This window comes from Amaranthus tricolor, chromosome 15 (genome assembly GCF_026212465.1).
Source record: "Amaranthus tricolor cultivar Red isolate AtriRed21 chromosome 15, ASM2621246v1, whole genome shotgun sequence".
Classification (NCBI taxonomy): Eukaryota; Viridiplantae; Streptophyta; class Magnoliopsida; order Caryophyllales; family Amaranthaceae; genus Amaranthus; species Amaranthus tricolor.
The window spans coordinates 2,213,785-2,229,429 of NC_080061.1; the positions used below are offsets into that span (position 1 = coordinate 2,213,785).

Here is a 15,645-nt window from a genome sequence, read left to right on the forward strand (position 1 = left end):
AAAATGAAAAATTACAGAAATTTATTATAACAGACTATTACTTTAATTAAAATAAATACATATCACTGGGTGTACGTATCCATAAAAAAATGATATCCAAATAGAGGCACGTTGGGATTTTAATTCGTTTTATAAGATTTGTTAATTATATTTTTATTTTTAATAATATCTCTTTTAAGTCTTATCACATTTAATTTAATTTTTCATCACATTTACATAATCCACTTACTTTTCTATACAACATTATTAATTTCCGATTATGCCATAGATTTATAAATTTTCTTTATCGACAAAACATAGAAATTTGAATATTGTATTTCATCAAAATGGGGAAATAAGTAAACAAGTAGCCAAGGTAAGTGGACCTTCTCATTGAAGTCGCACTTTCTACGGTTAACTAAAAAATTTTCACTTAGGAATGCTAACTTTGTAGCATATGTAGTGTGGCAGTCCGTGACTCAAACAAATTCCTTCAATATGATTTAACCACCATGAGAAATTGAGGGTATAACCGAACTCAACTCGAAATAACCCGTATAACAAAATTAAATTAGATCGTTAAAATCGAGAATTATTAAATTTTGGTGAGGTGCTACTAGTACAACCCAAAATTGATGGTTTACTAATGTTTACGCCTTGTGGTTTTCCTTGAAACTTCCAAATATACATCCTTTGTCAATCATAAAGTGTGAGAGAACCACAAACGAGTCATTGTACTATAATCAATTATGATTCAGAGCCAAAAATATAAGCATATGACTATTGAGTGAACAAGATACGAATATCATAAAGTCATGAACGAAAAAAAATATGCATAAAAAAGACATACTTAAAATTGCCAAGAAAGCGCAGCAGATGATCTCTATAAAAAAACATCAAAGTTCTTCACAATCTACGAATCCACGACAGCATAAATACCGAAACATAAACGTAAAACCCATCAGAATTACTCAAGGGGAGAGGGAGAACATCCTCAATAGCTGTTACCATAAAAGGGTAATCATAACTTGGTACTAAGCAGTAATGTCAAGTCAAAACCAGTTGCATCCTCATTGTGTTGTGCATAATATACAATCTTGCAGATCCTCAAAGTTTCATCCAACTCTATGTGTCAAAAGTTTATCCAGAATGTAATGATAGTTCCAGAAGAGAATGATTCAGGCTTAGAAAGGCAGAAATACCAGAAGTAGAGGACTAATTAGCCATCATGTATGTCCAAAATATACAAAAAGCATTCTTTTTTTTACTCGAACGAACATGGATGAATCAGTGCATATGTTTCTTAGCAAAACGGGGGCGAACTGGCGTCTTCGATGGGCTCACCCTATATATACACAATCCACCAAAGTAATACTTTTAAGAAACTGAGTGGAACAAACGAAGTGAAAAAAACAGCAGTTTGGTAAAATCCGTCTAACCTTATTGCGGTGGATCTCAACAACATACCACTGCAATTAAGAGCTGCAATAGCACTTTCAGCCTGAAGAAGTCAAAAGGTAAGGCATTAGAAAACAAACTTGAATACCCTTTTTATTATATAAAAGGGAAGGTAATATATAAAAACAACAATCCATTACACCATAAACGGTTTCTTTGGTTCTCGGTATCAAGTTGTAGGAATGGTAATGAAAATGTAGTGTAATTTTGGAGGAAAAATCACTAGACAAGTTTAATAGTCGTGTTTGCTATAACTTTAATTATCTCATTCCTTCCTCGAAATTTATTTCAATCCATTGTCATTTAGAGAGGTGATGGAAACTTGTGAATAAAAAAACTCAACTATGATCAAAGTTTTATCACCATGGTAATGACATGGTATATCTCATGAAAATTTACACTACATATCATTCTCATTATCACCATCTAATACTAAGGGCGTAAATGAATTTTCTAAAAAAGAATCAGTTTGACTATAAAACAAATCACACAAATAACAACCTAATTGAAGCTGGCTTTTTACCAAATACTTCTATATATTTCTTATAAAGTACACCTTGAGGGATGTATATATCATTTTCCTAAAATATTTTTCAGAAATCTCCAATAAGACGCTATTGTCATCGTAGTATTCCTTATTCAATTTCTCCTCATGCTCTAGGAAAATAATTATCGTAGAAGCAGCATTCAAAATCTTAACAAAGCTAGTTACAAAAACAGCTTGACTTGTGCGTTTGTCTATTCACTTTCTTATTCTACTTGTATGGAATTCAAATATGGCATTGGTCTTTCAAAATAAACATATTGGCCACATCAAGAAATTTCCCAACACACCATAGTCTATACACAAAAGTCGAAGCAATATTAAGGTAAGTGAGTCCATGAAATAAAGTAAACAAAAAAGATTGATGACAAAGTGAGCATGCTTTGTGACAAAGAGCAGCCTTACGATTCAGCTGCGCTCGAAATCTAAGGCGGGGATACAAACTTGCTGTAACCTCTGCCAGCATGATCTGACTATCTCATTGCTTGAATACAAGGTATTAGAAAGGTAAACTATGCAAGAAATAAGAAAATGCAACAAAATTTTCAAGCAATAAGGATGGAAACTTTATCCAAAATCACATTTATGTCTACTAAAAGTACAACAATTACATAGATACCAAAAATTAGGTAATGACAAGAACAAATAAGTATTGCAAGACAAACAACCAAACAGACATAAAGGAAACCTATTGTCTTATAGAAAAGGTTTAGCATCCAAAACACATGAAAGAAACCATATTCGAAACCAAGTGAATGAAACAGCCAGTTTAGTAAGTAGATAGGTACACTGAAAGGCGATATATAGTAAGCACTACAAGAAATAGGATGTTTCAGGGGCATGACATATCTGAATTTCCTTGCAAATACAAAGATGGGACATAGAAAGGTGAACCTCAGTATCAACTCAGAAATATAAAGTCATAGTACTAGTGCAGGACTAAGGGCATCTTTTATTAAGATCCTAATGTGGTTCTACATGCAATTCTACGTCGACTTGGACTTCTGGACGCAGTCACGCAGTAATTTGTTACTAAACAGTGCCAATCGTGTCAGCATTACACTTTTCGCTAAAAAATATTGCACACCAAACGAAGCCCCTTATACAACAATAGCAATGTCTAACCCTTGATGCAACAATATGGCGGATAGGAAGTCCTAGCATAATAAAAATTTGAAACAGCAGACAGGGGAACATTCATTTATATCATTGGTTGATTCAATCATATCAACATACCACCAAAATATTACCATAAGCTTTGTATGAAAACATAACAATTACCAACGAAACACCATTACAATAGAGAATAAGGTAAAACAAGGTATCAACCACGGTCTAATGGGACTGATGATATCATTATGCTGGCCCAATTACATGTCATTCACCTATAAGAAAGGCATAAATGAATGACTGAAGAAGCTTTTTAATTTCAGCCAGAACCATATATTTCAAAATTGATAAACTAAAACTATTTCTTAGACGTCTTCAATGTTGGACATAAAACAAAATAAATGTGCTGATTTCGTCTTTCAGAACAACAATCCTCAAAGTATATGGTGAAGTTATCAAAGGCAAATATGAAATCCTATGCTTTAATACATAGATATATCCTTGAGCACAATTATCAACTAGGTAGATGTAGAAATACTTGAGTCACTGCACAGAAACATGAAGGGGCCAGAATTTGTAAATTAAGGAACCCAAATGAAAGAAGGGAAGAGTAATTACCATTACAAACTCCACAAAGGCAATACGAGTTGAATGGTGATGATCTCCAAGCATCCTTAGTTGTTGAACCTGAGACAAGCAATAAATACGTCGTAATTGTAGCTCTAGAGACTCTAAACAAAAGAAAGTAGTAAGTATAGTAGTTTAGACAAGCAAGAGTATTTTAAGCCACTAACCTCTCCACACACCGACTCAAAAAACATTTTGATTTCAGCATGAGAAACCTACATAAGGAAACATCATATTCATCAAGTGCATCACAACTTTCGTAACAACCAACATGGAATCAAAAATAAGATAAGAAATTACACCTTCTTATCAATGTTAGCACAGTAAACAGTTCTAGCACACATTTCTCGTTCATCATCATTCTGAAGCGAGAATTGCCCAAGCAAGTAATAACGTTAGAACAAATTAAAGGAACTATGAACCAAAGAACAGTACAACTGCTCAGGATGACACTCACCTGAGGCAGAAAAGTAGGGTTTACAGGAGCAATGGCAGTCTTAGAAGGAAGCACTTTGATAGGATAGAACCCAAGCATTGTTCCTGACAGACTTAAAGCAGCCTGTGCCCCTTCTGCAGCATGACAACAGACAAAGATTTGTAAGAAACAAGACATTGATTAATACTTCCTCTAGATTTAATACCCCCAAAGTTTGATTGCTTTAAGCAAAAGTTGTATTGACCGAGCACTACGAGTATTAAAATCCAAAAGAAGTACTTCATTTATTAGTCTTTACCAACCACCATAGTTGGCAAGTACTAACGCTCCATTTGCTTAATGGTATTAAATGGTAGTCATAAGAATGAGTTCTAGCGTTAATTTTGATACGTTGCGTTATGTCATCCCCACGGTTATAAAGGTCTCATCCTCAAATAGGCATTTTCTTCGTAATTTTCCATAACCACCTAATACTACCCTCAAGTGGTAATGGATGAGAATGAATTTCGTAAGCTATGAGCATGACAAAGCACCATAACTTTTGTCAAGTAATTTTTCCGGTGAAATTACATTATATTTATATTACTGTTCACACACTTTGATATCAACCACTAGACGGGCTGTAATAACATTACCTTCATCAGTAAACTCAACAAATGCAAATCGGAGCACGGAATTTGGATCACCGCATACCCGGCAGTCAACCACCTAAGAAGTAACATTACAAAAAACAATATTTAAAGGAACTTCTTGAAAACACAACTTCTCTGTAATAACACAACAAGGAAAATACCAAATACCTGTCCATAATTTATGAAAAGAGATGCCAGCTGCTCCTCAGTCACCTTCAAACCCCACAAAAAAAAAAAAAAAAAAAAAAAAAAAAAAAAAAAAAAAACATAATCAACAACCAAAACAAGAAAAAATATATATAAAAATTGGGTAAAATCCAATATACCTGTTGATCAATATCAGAAACATAAACAGTTCTCCTAATAACCTCTTCCCTTTGAGCCATACTAGTTCTACCATTCTTTTTCTTTCCTTGACCATAATTACTCTTCTACATTCACAAACACAATCAAAATCATATTCTAATCTAACTCATCAAAACATTCAAACATAAAATTACTATACAACATTCAAAATCACAATCAAAATCACACTCTAACATACCAAAATGTTCAAAGACTAAAACATTTTTTTACAAAAAAGGGAAATTGAAACTGTACCTTTCTCATAAACTGATTCTGATTCTGATGATTACCAAAATTTCTTAATGGAGATGAAAAATCATCCATGGGATAAGGAAAAAAGTTGGGTACATAAGGACCACGAAATTGATGAGGAACAAATTCTTGAGCACTTGGATTAAGTTTAGACAACATTTCTTCTAATTCCCTCATTTCTCTGTTATGATTCTCATCATTGTTGTTGGATTCCTTCACTTTATGTTCATCTTCTTCAACCCTTTTCGATTCGGAGCTCCAATTTAATGACCCAGTTTCAGAACCCATATCAACTGTCACGGTATTTTCAACAACTGCCATTTTTTCTTCAAAATTCCTTCTTTCAATAACTCTCTCTCCTTTGAAAATTTCACCTACCCAAGTAAATCAAAATACCCATTAATACTTCACCACATTCACAATCATAAAAGATTATAATATATATATATATATATATATATATATATATATAGTATGATTTAATACTATATCAGTACAAATAGATTAAGAAAATATAATCATAAATACCAAAAGAAGAAATAAATACCTGTTTCTAGTAAAAAATTTGAACTTAAAATGAAAAATCTTCAAATTTGATTTTGGATTGATTTATACCCAAACCCACCTCAAGATTCTTCTTCGAGGTTTAGATTGAAATAAAAAGATCAAAACCCTATAAAATTTAGGGTATTTTCAAAGTGAGAAAATGTTGGACCTTAAATAAAACTATGATACGATGTATAAGAATTGAGGAAAAAGGGTTTTGTCGTTTTGGATCATAAGGTTAGGTATATCGAGTACGAGTAGGCAGTAGCAGAAGATCAAGTTTTAGTCTGCTACAACCCCTTCTAAAAATGGCGTATCATTTCATTTTCAGAATCTGTTTTTGCTTTTGGGGTTTTTTTTTTTTTGTTAATTATAAAAACTTTAAATAATTTGCTTTAAAAAATTATTGTGGTCCTGTGGACGTAAACTTGACATGTAAAGTTTTTAATCGGACTACGAATCGAATTTGGCCGTATGAAAACTCGATCAATTTAACGCATAAATTATTTCGGCCTAATATAATAAAAAAAATATAAATTATTTTAAGAATTGAGATTTGAATGATATAATTATAAATTTATGATTTATTGGGTAAAACCTTACCGACATGAAACCAACCCGTTTGAACAATTTACTTACGTACATTGTTACTACTAGGATGATCATGAGTTGTGTTTGAATCCAAGTTAGACTAGCAGGCTTTTGAGTAATTTGGACTCTTACTCGTAATTTTCTTAGGTTGTGTAGAATTTAAAGTCTCAATGTTTTGTTTAATAACATTAGAGCCACTAGTTAGAACTATGAACATAACATAAAATTAATAAACTCAAAAAAAACACATTTTCACTATATGTTTTGATTGTCGAATCTAAATCTACAAATATTTGGCTCGAATCCTTTCTTATAGTTTGAACCCAAAATAAGAGTTTTAAATTATTATATTTAAACCTTTAAATTATGGTGAAATATTCGAATTCACTAAACCTTCATCCATATTCATCCTTATATATTTTTTTTGATAAAATGAAAGAACTTATTCAAATATTGATGTGAGTTTTAAAAACAACATCTCATCTCAAATTAGGTTAATTTGGATTAATAAGTATATAAATGTGTTAACAATCTGATTTAATTTTAAAATGAGTTATTGTAGAACGAATTGGGCCAAACTCAATTTCAATAAACCGAAATAATTGTGGATAACGCTAGTACCCATGATGGATCATGCATGTTGCATTTTTTGTATGTTGATAATTGAAATAAAGAGTAGGTTGAGGTTGAGGTTGAGTGAATCACTAACTCGTGACAAGTGTACTTAATCAGGTAGTACACTGATGAGTGCTGGCCTGCTGCACACCTTCTGCTAATCTGTGGCTGGTTGCATGCTCACAGCTGCTATTGCTAGGTGTGGGAATTGGGAGTATCAAGTATGCATTCCTAAGCAGAAAGGACATGTCTGTGGAGTCATTTGCTCCCTCTTACCCGTATTATGCTAACACCACCTACTATCTCCAAAAAGGCCATAACCGAGACCTATTTTTTTTTACCTTTACTTTAGATGAGGGGTGTTGCAATTGGTTGTTAGTTTTTTTAGTTGTCTTGTTTGATCAACTTAAAATATTGGTTATTTTTGTTGGTTTTTAAGGTTGATGAAAAGTCTGTTGTTTATGGAGATGTTTGGTAAATTTAGATATTGACTATTAGTTATTTATTCGAGAAAAGTGAGTCAACAAGCCAAAAGCCAATAAAAACAAACTAAACAGAATAGTTTTTATTTTGGTTTAGAAGTCAGTTTTCAACTGGCTTAAAAGCCTTTATCAAATACTTTTTTTGTTGTTTGATCAACTAATAATGCAAAAAGCCAAAAGCCAAAAGCCAATCAAAAAGTCAATATAAAAGCCAACTACCAAACACCACCATTAACCTAAATAATGTTGAGATTTGATTCAAAAAATAATGTAATGTAGTAGTTTTATGTTTATTAGTTATAATACTTATTTTGTGTAATATTTCCTAATATAGTGGTATGATGAGCAAACATGATCCGAACTTGTGAAATAAAAGTAAAGAAGGAAAGAGAAATTGAAGTGCTCGATGAATAGATAGTGGGTAAAAAGTACATTAAACAGGTAAAAATTGCTGAAAAGTGCATGAATAAAGGTGAAAATTAAAAAATACATCAAAGAGTGAAAAAAAAAATAGTGCTCATTCGACCACATAATGCTCATCTGAGCACCTTGATGCATGGCTAAATATGACTTTTTTGTTTTGTTCGTTACTTAGGGGCTATATAAGAGTCTTACATCTTATTGAAATGCATGATGTAGAGGTTAATACAAGGGAAAAGGGGTTTGAAAAACCTAGAAGGTTGTTGTATTAGATGAGTGAGTACCATTAAAGGTGCATACTTTAAGCTTGATTGTGTGTGATCATTGATGATATTATGAGTGATATTTCATCAAAATGTAGATTGATTAATAAAATATAATTTAAGGGGAGGCGTCTTAAACACCATTTATGTGTTGTACGAGAGTTTCGTTCATCAAAAACTTCAACCTTTTAAGTGCTTCTTATTTCTATTCTTTTTTTTTACTTTCGTCTATAGCTTCTATTATCGTTTTGAAGGTCTAAACACATTCTCTTTCAGCAACAAATTGAAACAATCAAATGAGTATATTACGGTATTAGTTACTTGATACTATTGGAACACTATAATGACAAAGATGTTTGTTTGCTAAATAGAAAATGCAAAGTGTAAATTTAAATAAGAGTAAATTGGTAAAAGTCTTAATCCACGCTATTTTAATGTGCACCAATTTAAAAATAGCAATTATTTTTCAATAATTATTCTTAGATTATTATACTTATTAAATAGATAAACATATTCCATTTTTTAATAATTTAAGGTTGATACACTAAATTTGATTAGACTAACTATACAAGATTTTTAACCTTTTCTACTTTATAAATAACAATTACTATCATTTTTAATATCTTTTCCATATTTCCAAAAAATATTTCCCCTTCTATCCAAAATCAAAAAAATTGGTTAAAATCAATACTTTTTTTTTGAGATGCGTTAAAATCAATACTTTATTGACTATATCTTTTTTTTTTTTTTTTTTTTGACTATTTCTAGTTTACAAATTGACTCGATCAGCCTACTTGTTAGCGTTGCCGTTAGCATCCTTTCGTCATAACTACTCTTATTTTAGCGTTAAAAGTAACTAAAATCCTGGAATTAAGTTTTCCATTAAGAAATAAACAGAGATTAACCAGAATAATTAAATAATCAACCTTCATTGGTTCTCGTCCATCACCGGCGTAAATTTCAGACGACAACCACAACGACATTAACGCAATTCTCCATCGTTGTTCAGACCTAATCAAACCCTAATTTTCAATTTATCATCATCTAGGGTTTTATTTTCTGATAAAATCATAATCTTCAAAATAATTCAATCTCCAACAAAAAAAAAAAAAAAACCCGAAATTAACCTAAGAACACATGTTTCAGAATAAAATGAAGCATAGCTCAAATTTTCATCAAACTTACGATCCGCCAGACGACTGGAAAAACGGGTCATGGACAGTAGATTGCATTTGCGGGGTAAACTTCGATGACGGACAAGAAATGGTGGATTGTGATGAGTGTGGTGTTTGGGTTCACACTCATTGTTCTCGTTTCGTTAAGAAAGCGAAATCTTTTGCTTGCCATAAATGCAAGAAGAATCCTACCAATAACAACAATAACAATAATGAAGAAACAGAGGTTGCTCAATCACTTCTTGAGTTACCCACAATACCGATGAAATTGCGTTGCATCAATATGATTCCTGATAAAAACATTAATAACAATAATAATGGTTGCAATATTATCAATCAAATGCCAACTTCTCCTTCTCATGATGGTTCATGGGTGAATAGACAGATGGAGAAAATGGCACATGTGCACGGTGTACCAGGTGGTGATGATGATCCTGGTTTGTTTAAAGGATTTCCGATCCCTTTTGCTTCACAGTTGTGGAAGTGTTCTGCGTATGTACCAAAGAAGTTTAGTTTTACTTATGAGGAGTTTCCTTGTTGGGATAGTGACGTTGAAGATAAGCAAAAGGAGGATAATACAAAAGCTGGTGTTTCGTATTCGTCGTCGAAAAAGAATGTGGGTAAATGTGATGGTGGTTTTGATAACATAGGTTTAAAGGAAAGGAAATGGAGTAATGGTGATGATGAGAAGTCGAATTTGCTTGGGTTTAAGAAAAGGAGGAAAATTTTTAGTGAAAAGAAGATAATTGAAGGTGTTAATGGGGAAGATGATAGTGATCAGGGTAAAGGGAGTAGTTTAAAAGCTGGTATGTGGAGGGAATCATTGATATTGGCTATTTTTGATATGATATTTGTTGTTATTTTGTGTTTTTTGTTGTTTAATTTATTGCTTATTGATATGTTTTGACAAATTCTTGTGTGAGACGTTCTTTATATATGGATTGAATATCCTACCTAATACACTATTAGCCTACGGGCTGTGTGACGTTCTTCATATATGGATTGAAAAGCCCTACTAATACTATCAGCATATGGACTGTTTTGAGGTCGTCTTACGTCTTATTGAGAGACGGTCTCTCACAAGAGTAGCTCAGTTGTTTTTGTTATTGTTCATCTCAATTCTTGCTCCATAATTTGTTGCATAGTCATGCTTCATGAATTTATAATTTTCCTAGTTGGCCTAAATTTTGATTGTTTCCATGTGCAATTTCCAAGGGAAATAATTAAATTGGCAACACTGGTTCACCTAGTTGTTTTGTTGATATGATTAGATATAATATGTATTTTTCTTTGTTGATGTTATTGCTTATTGATATAGCTGTTTTCTTTCATGTTAGTTGTTGAACATTCAACTAGTGTTATGCAAACTGAAGTGTGTGGGAACAAAGCTAATGACGACGACAATTTGGTAATTAGGTCTCCTGAAACATCTGGACTAGTTTGTTCAAATAAAAAGCGTTCTGAAGCTGAGAAACCTGGCCATGTTGCTGTTGATAGTTCTCAGAAGTCTGGGAAAACGGAAGCAGTTTTGCCGCCGGATGGTTTTGAAAAGGTTTCTGTAGAGATAGAGGTATGTGTTATCACTTATCAATATGTATATGTGTAGTTTTTATCTAATCTAATTCTATGAGTGCAGCTGATACATTTTGCACACTTGAGACCGACATTTATGAAACAAAATCAAAATTACTGTCATAAATGTATGTCGGAACATTGTAACTATAGGAGTGCTGAACTGTGTAGCAAGTTGCTTATCACATAAATTGCTTGGGGAATTAGATTTTCGAGACTTAATCTTCCGGTGCTGACGTTTACTTCCAAAGATGCTATGAGTGTTTCCTTTAAAACTTTGAAATGTGCGTTCTATATGTGAAAACTGGCGACTGTAAGCGTGATCCTGTGTACTCCCCCTTACATCGTTGGTTTGTTTTACTATTGATGATGATCTGTGTACTAACTCAAACAATTCATATTTCACAAAGTCAAGGCAGTATTCACAAACCATGATGATGATTAATAAGTGGGAGTGGCTGGGTAGGATTCGGTAAATTTATTGTCTGACCTTCGGAGATTGCTATTGAATGTGATCATTAATTGTGTTTGTGAACTCTTATTGTCCGTGTTCGTGTGAACTTGAGACCAACTTTGAAAAGTGTTAATTAAGTAACTAAAAACTGAAGCTTTACCTTCGTTCTCACACATTCTTACCCATATGATTTTGCAGTGTGTACCGTTGTTTCTGTCTATGGTGCCTTATACCCTTTTACTTTCTGATGCATTATTGGTAAATTGCTTGTAATATTGCCAGGGAGCCAGTTTAGATGTCATGGGTCAAAATCAAGAAGTGCTGGAAGACCAAACTAATGATTTTTCAAAGTTAAATGCTCTTGCTGTAGAGGCGAATAATGCTGTTGTTGAGCTTAGTAATACTGAGGTTCCAAAGGATGTAGAGACTACTGAGCCACCCATTCCTAGAAATTGTGCCAGTGAAACACTATCAGGTGTAAATATCGATAATTCTAAGGAGGTTACGAGAAGCCTTCCTTCTAAAATTGATGTGGTGATGGAGTCTGATGGCTTGAACCGCTTTACTGAGCAAGAATGTGAAGGTTCCAGACTCGATGAAGCTGTTGTAACTAGTTCCACTGAGGATCAAGATAAAGTAAAAACTTTGGAAGAAGTGGGTGGTAGTCAGCTAGAGAAAGATGAAAAAACGACTGAAAATCAACAATTCGAGTGTGAGGGTGCTAAAAATTCCATTGCAGTGCATAGAATATCAGCAGGTTCTGAAGAAGTCACAAGATGTTCAAGGAAGACTTCAAAATTGAGTGGGGAAGACTTGCCTTCACCGGCTAGTCATCACAAAACGAGGTCTGTTGGAAAGTCATCCTCACCGGCTAGATCATCTCTAGCTGACAATAATAGAGCTGGAAGTTCTCAGTGCCCTAGTTCAATCGACAAACGAGTGTCATCTAGTGCAAGTACAAAAAAGGAAAGTGGTCGTGTTGATAAACCGAAACATGAAAAATCTGAAAAATCAAAAGGAAAATTGAAAAAACATTTGAAAGCCTCCAGCAAAACCATGTCGAAGGCATCACAGTCTCGTAAAACAGTGACTAGTCCTGCACACAAACATGATTCACCTCTTGGACAGGATTCTACGCGGCATTCATCTTCCAAGAAGTCTGCAGTTGAGAGTGTCGAGCCTGCAGGTTCTGAGCAGACTCATCATGTGTCAACTGGACAAAATAAAGATGCTGGTGCTGCGGGAAAAAATCGAAGGGATAAAGCTCATCAGTCGAAGCAGTCATCATCCACGTCAACTCAGCCGTCTTTGCAGAACCCACAGCCTTTGTCAAGTGCTCCTGCTGGGTTAAGTGATGAAGAGGTTTGAACAGAATAGTTGTCTTTTTTGGTTTATATCTTTCAGTTTCTTTCCTTTAGTAGACAGGCAGTACAATTACTTCGTGGTTTGTATTGCAGTTTGCTTTGCTGTTACACCAGGAACTAAATAGTTCTACGAGAATTCTTCGAGTGCCCCGTCTACATCATGCTAGTAGCTTACCGCAACTATCTTCCACTTCTGAGACGACCCTTTTTATCAAACGTAGCAATAGTTCTGGCGAAAAAGAACAACTGACTGTGAGCACACTTCCTTCTTCCCATGTATTTTCCATTGTCTTTTTTGTTATATGAATCGTAAGAGGAGTGTAAAGATCAAATCTTTATTAGTCTACAATATCTGGGTTCGGTTAATTTCATAAGTTAGATTTAAAATCTGCAGTACTTGATGGGTTAGTATTGTTCTGGGTGTTGAGATTCATAAAAATGAGCTCCTATTTGGATCAATGTCACATGATTCGCAGATCTCCTCGCGAATCGAAAAAGGTGAATTATGGTCGGTTTTGGGCTATTGTTGGGCAAATTTGAGCTAATCGCGAATTCAAAAAACGAATTAGCTAGCGAATTATGTTACACTAATCTGGATGTTTATGTGAGTTCTTAAAATAGAGAGCTTCATAGGTGAGGGCGTCTTCCTTCCAAATCTCAATTTTCCTGAGAGATTCATTTGTTTCGTCGACTGTTTTCATTTTCTAGCCCTTGTGTTGTACGCCCTTTATTCTGGCACCGAGTGTAATTGACGAGTTGTGTGGATCATGTTGTTTAGTTTTCAAGAAGAAAGAACAAGGATGGGTCTCTCGATTCTCGTGAACTAGAAAGTGAAGCAAGGAAGGCTGACAAGGCAGTAGATAGCCAGACTGACTCAACGCATTCTGTGAGGAAGAATACTGAAGACATCTCTACTACATCAGCATATACCGGTCCATCCTCTACCGATCCTAACAAGCAAAAATCTTCCTCTACTCATGATTCACTAGCCAATAACCCGGAAGATGTTACAGGCACCAATAAGAGTCTCGCTCCAACCCATCGCACCCTACCTGGTTCGTGATATTATTGCTTGCTTGTGGTGTAAAATAACTAAGAATCTATATAATTAGATATTCCTTTTTTACTCGTAGGATTAATTGCCGAAATTATGGGTGAGGGTAGGCGAATGACATATGAAGAGCTGTGTAATCTTGTCCTCCCAGTAAGTTTCTTCATTCAATCAGTCCAATTTTTTTATTTGGAATTCTGTATTTCGCGTTCAATGTGTCAAGGCGATGTATCTGATATCCGTCTTGTGCTAAACCCGTGTAGCACTGGAAAAATCTGCGAAAACACAATGGCAAGAAATATGCATACTCCAGTCATTCTCAGGGTGTTCTCGATTGTTTGAGGAAACACTCAAAATGGGCACGCTTGGTTGATCGCGCTTCTAAGGTATATGATTGTTTGCCTAGAAATGATTTATCTTCTCTATTCGTTTTACGAGTGATGAGAAAACTCTTTCTGTTTCAGAACAATGCAAGTCGAAAGAAACGCAAAATTGATGTAGAGTCTCTTAATGAGTCGGAGGATGGCGAGGACGACAAACCCCGTAAGAATGCTAATGATTCAAGTGGAATGTGCGCAGCTAGAAGTGAAGTTTCCGGTAGTTCAACTGAGAAATGATCTGGTTGCTGCACCATAGTCTGAATCAGGTGTAGTGATGTAATCAAGACCTAGTGACCAACTAATCTAACTATTTTGTTCGTTCTTTTATGTTTGTCCACATTCTAACAACCAGGGTAGTTATAAAATGTTTATTTAGTTTAATATACTCCTATTATCTAATTTTAGAAATGTTTTAGACAATTTTATCCTAATAAAGTTGTGTAAATAAGCATTTATTTTCATGTAATTCTATTTTAGGTGTATTCATAATAATTCCATATACAATGAAAATCATTGAGTTTTATTAATTCAATTTCTTTTTTTTTTTACCTATTTTCATTATCACATTATTAGTTTTACTTCATGTAATCTAATTATCTAATATTCAGTTTCTATTATTGTTTGTAATTTATTATTTTAGTTGTTCTAAGATATTTGTAATTATTTAAGTAAAAGATAATTGTACTATCCAATACTAGCCTTTGGACTTTCCAAATATTAAAATTACACCATTTAATTATCACTTAATCATTATTTAATGATAATATTTATCATAATTTTCTCTTGAATATTTTACCTTAATTAACAATCTAATAACAATTCACCTTTCCATATAGGAGTATGAAATAGAATATCCATTCACCTTTTATCCTTCATTTTTTTGTGATTCTTCTAAATTTGCATGATATCATTGTATGTTTAACATTCCAAGGAGGGAAACAATATGTATATGCATTTTTCTATTCTATTGTTTATCTTCATCTTCTTTACATGGATGTAACAATCTACAAACATTAAATTATATTTAGAATTCAAATGAATCATATTAATGTAGTGTTTGAGAATAAGTATTCATTTTAAATTATGGATTTTAATTATAAAATTATAAGTGAAAAATTTGAGAATGATAAAGTTTGAGTAGTCATTCTCAATTTTAACTACTTTAAAAACAATGGTGGAACTTGATCCAAATTCAAATTTAGAAAATTTTAATTTGCCAAAAAAAAAAATAAATTGAACCAATTTCAAATTTCCAAATGAAATCATTATTTTAAAATATACCACATAAAGTTATTTCATATTTTGTAATTTTGGTAAAAAAATAACCTTATTTTAGAAATAACAAGCAT

The 15,645-nt window shown here is 33.3% G+C and overlaps 2 protein-coding genes across 2 annotated transcripts; one reads left to right on the forward strand and one right to left on the reverse strand.

The window, feature by feature from the left end:
* Window positions 1-826: 826 nt before the first annotated feature.
* LOC130801517 (polyadenylate-binding protein-interacting protein 11-like) lies at window positions 827-6,304 on the reverse strand. The gene is made up of 11 exons (XM_057665385.1): window positions 5,931-6,304; window positions 5,387-5,757; window positions 5,113-5,217; window positions 4,955-4,999; window positions 4,790-4,862; window positions 4,176-4,288; window positions 4,021-4,080; window positions 3,886-3,933; window positions 3,710-3,778; window positions 1,419-1,480; window positions 827-1,324 (listed from the first exon to the last, which is right to left on the reverse strand). The coding sequence occupies exons 2-11, from the start codon at window positions 5,702-5,704 to the stop codon at window positions 1,267-1,269; spliced, it is 951 nt and encodes a 316-aa protein (XP_057521368.1). The 5' UTR covers window positions 5,705-5,757; window positions 5,931-6,304; the 3' UTR covers window positions 827-1,266.
* Window positions 6,305-9,200: 2,896 nt separating this feature from the next.
* LOC130801753 (uncharacterized) lies at window positions 9,201-14,642 on the forward strand. The gene is made up of 8 exons (XM_057665635.1): window positions 9,201-10,281; window positions 10,813-11,045; window positions 11,784-12,863; window positions 12,959-13,117; window positions 13,644-13,920; window positions 13,999-14,069; window positions 14,180-14,302; window positions 14,381-14,642. The coding sequence occupies exons 1-8, from the start codon at window positions 9,438-9,440 to the stop codon at window positions 14,531-14,533; spliced, it is 2,940 nt and encodes a 979-aa protein (XP_057521618.1). The 5' UTR covers window positions 9,201-9,437; the 3' UTR covers window positions 14,534-14,642.
* The last annotated feature ends 1,003 nt before the right edge of the window (window positions 14,643-15,645 follow it).

Bases quoted from the DNA above. Each gene is read 5' to 3' on its own strand.
- LOC130801517 (XM_057665385.1), bottom strand. From the start codon at position 5,704: ATGGCAGTTGTTGAAAATACCGTGACAGTTGATATGGGTTCTGAAACT. The intron at 5,218-5,386 runs GTACAGTTTCAA...TTGTGAATGTAG, and splicing joins AGAATCAGTTTATGAGAAAG to AAGAGTAATTATGGTCAAGG. The intron at 4,081-4,175 runs GTGAGTGTCATC...TTCTCGCTTCAG, and splicing joins ACCCTACTTTTCTGCCTCAG to AATGATGATGAACGAGAAAT.
- LOC130801753 (XM_057665635.1), top strand. From the start codon at position 9,438: ATGTTTCAGAATAAAATGAAGCATAGCTCAAATTTTCATCAAACTTAC. The intron at 10,282-10,812 runs GTATGTGGAGGG...CTTTCATGTTAG, and splicing joins AGGGAGTAGTTTAAAAGCTG to TTGTTGAACATTCAACTAGT. The intron at 12,864-12,958 runs GTTTGAACAGAA...TTTGTATTGCAG, and splicing joins CTGGGTTAAGTGATGAAGAG to TTTGCTTTGCTGTTACACCA.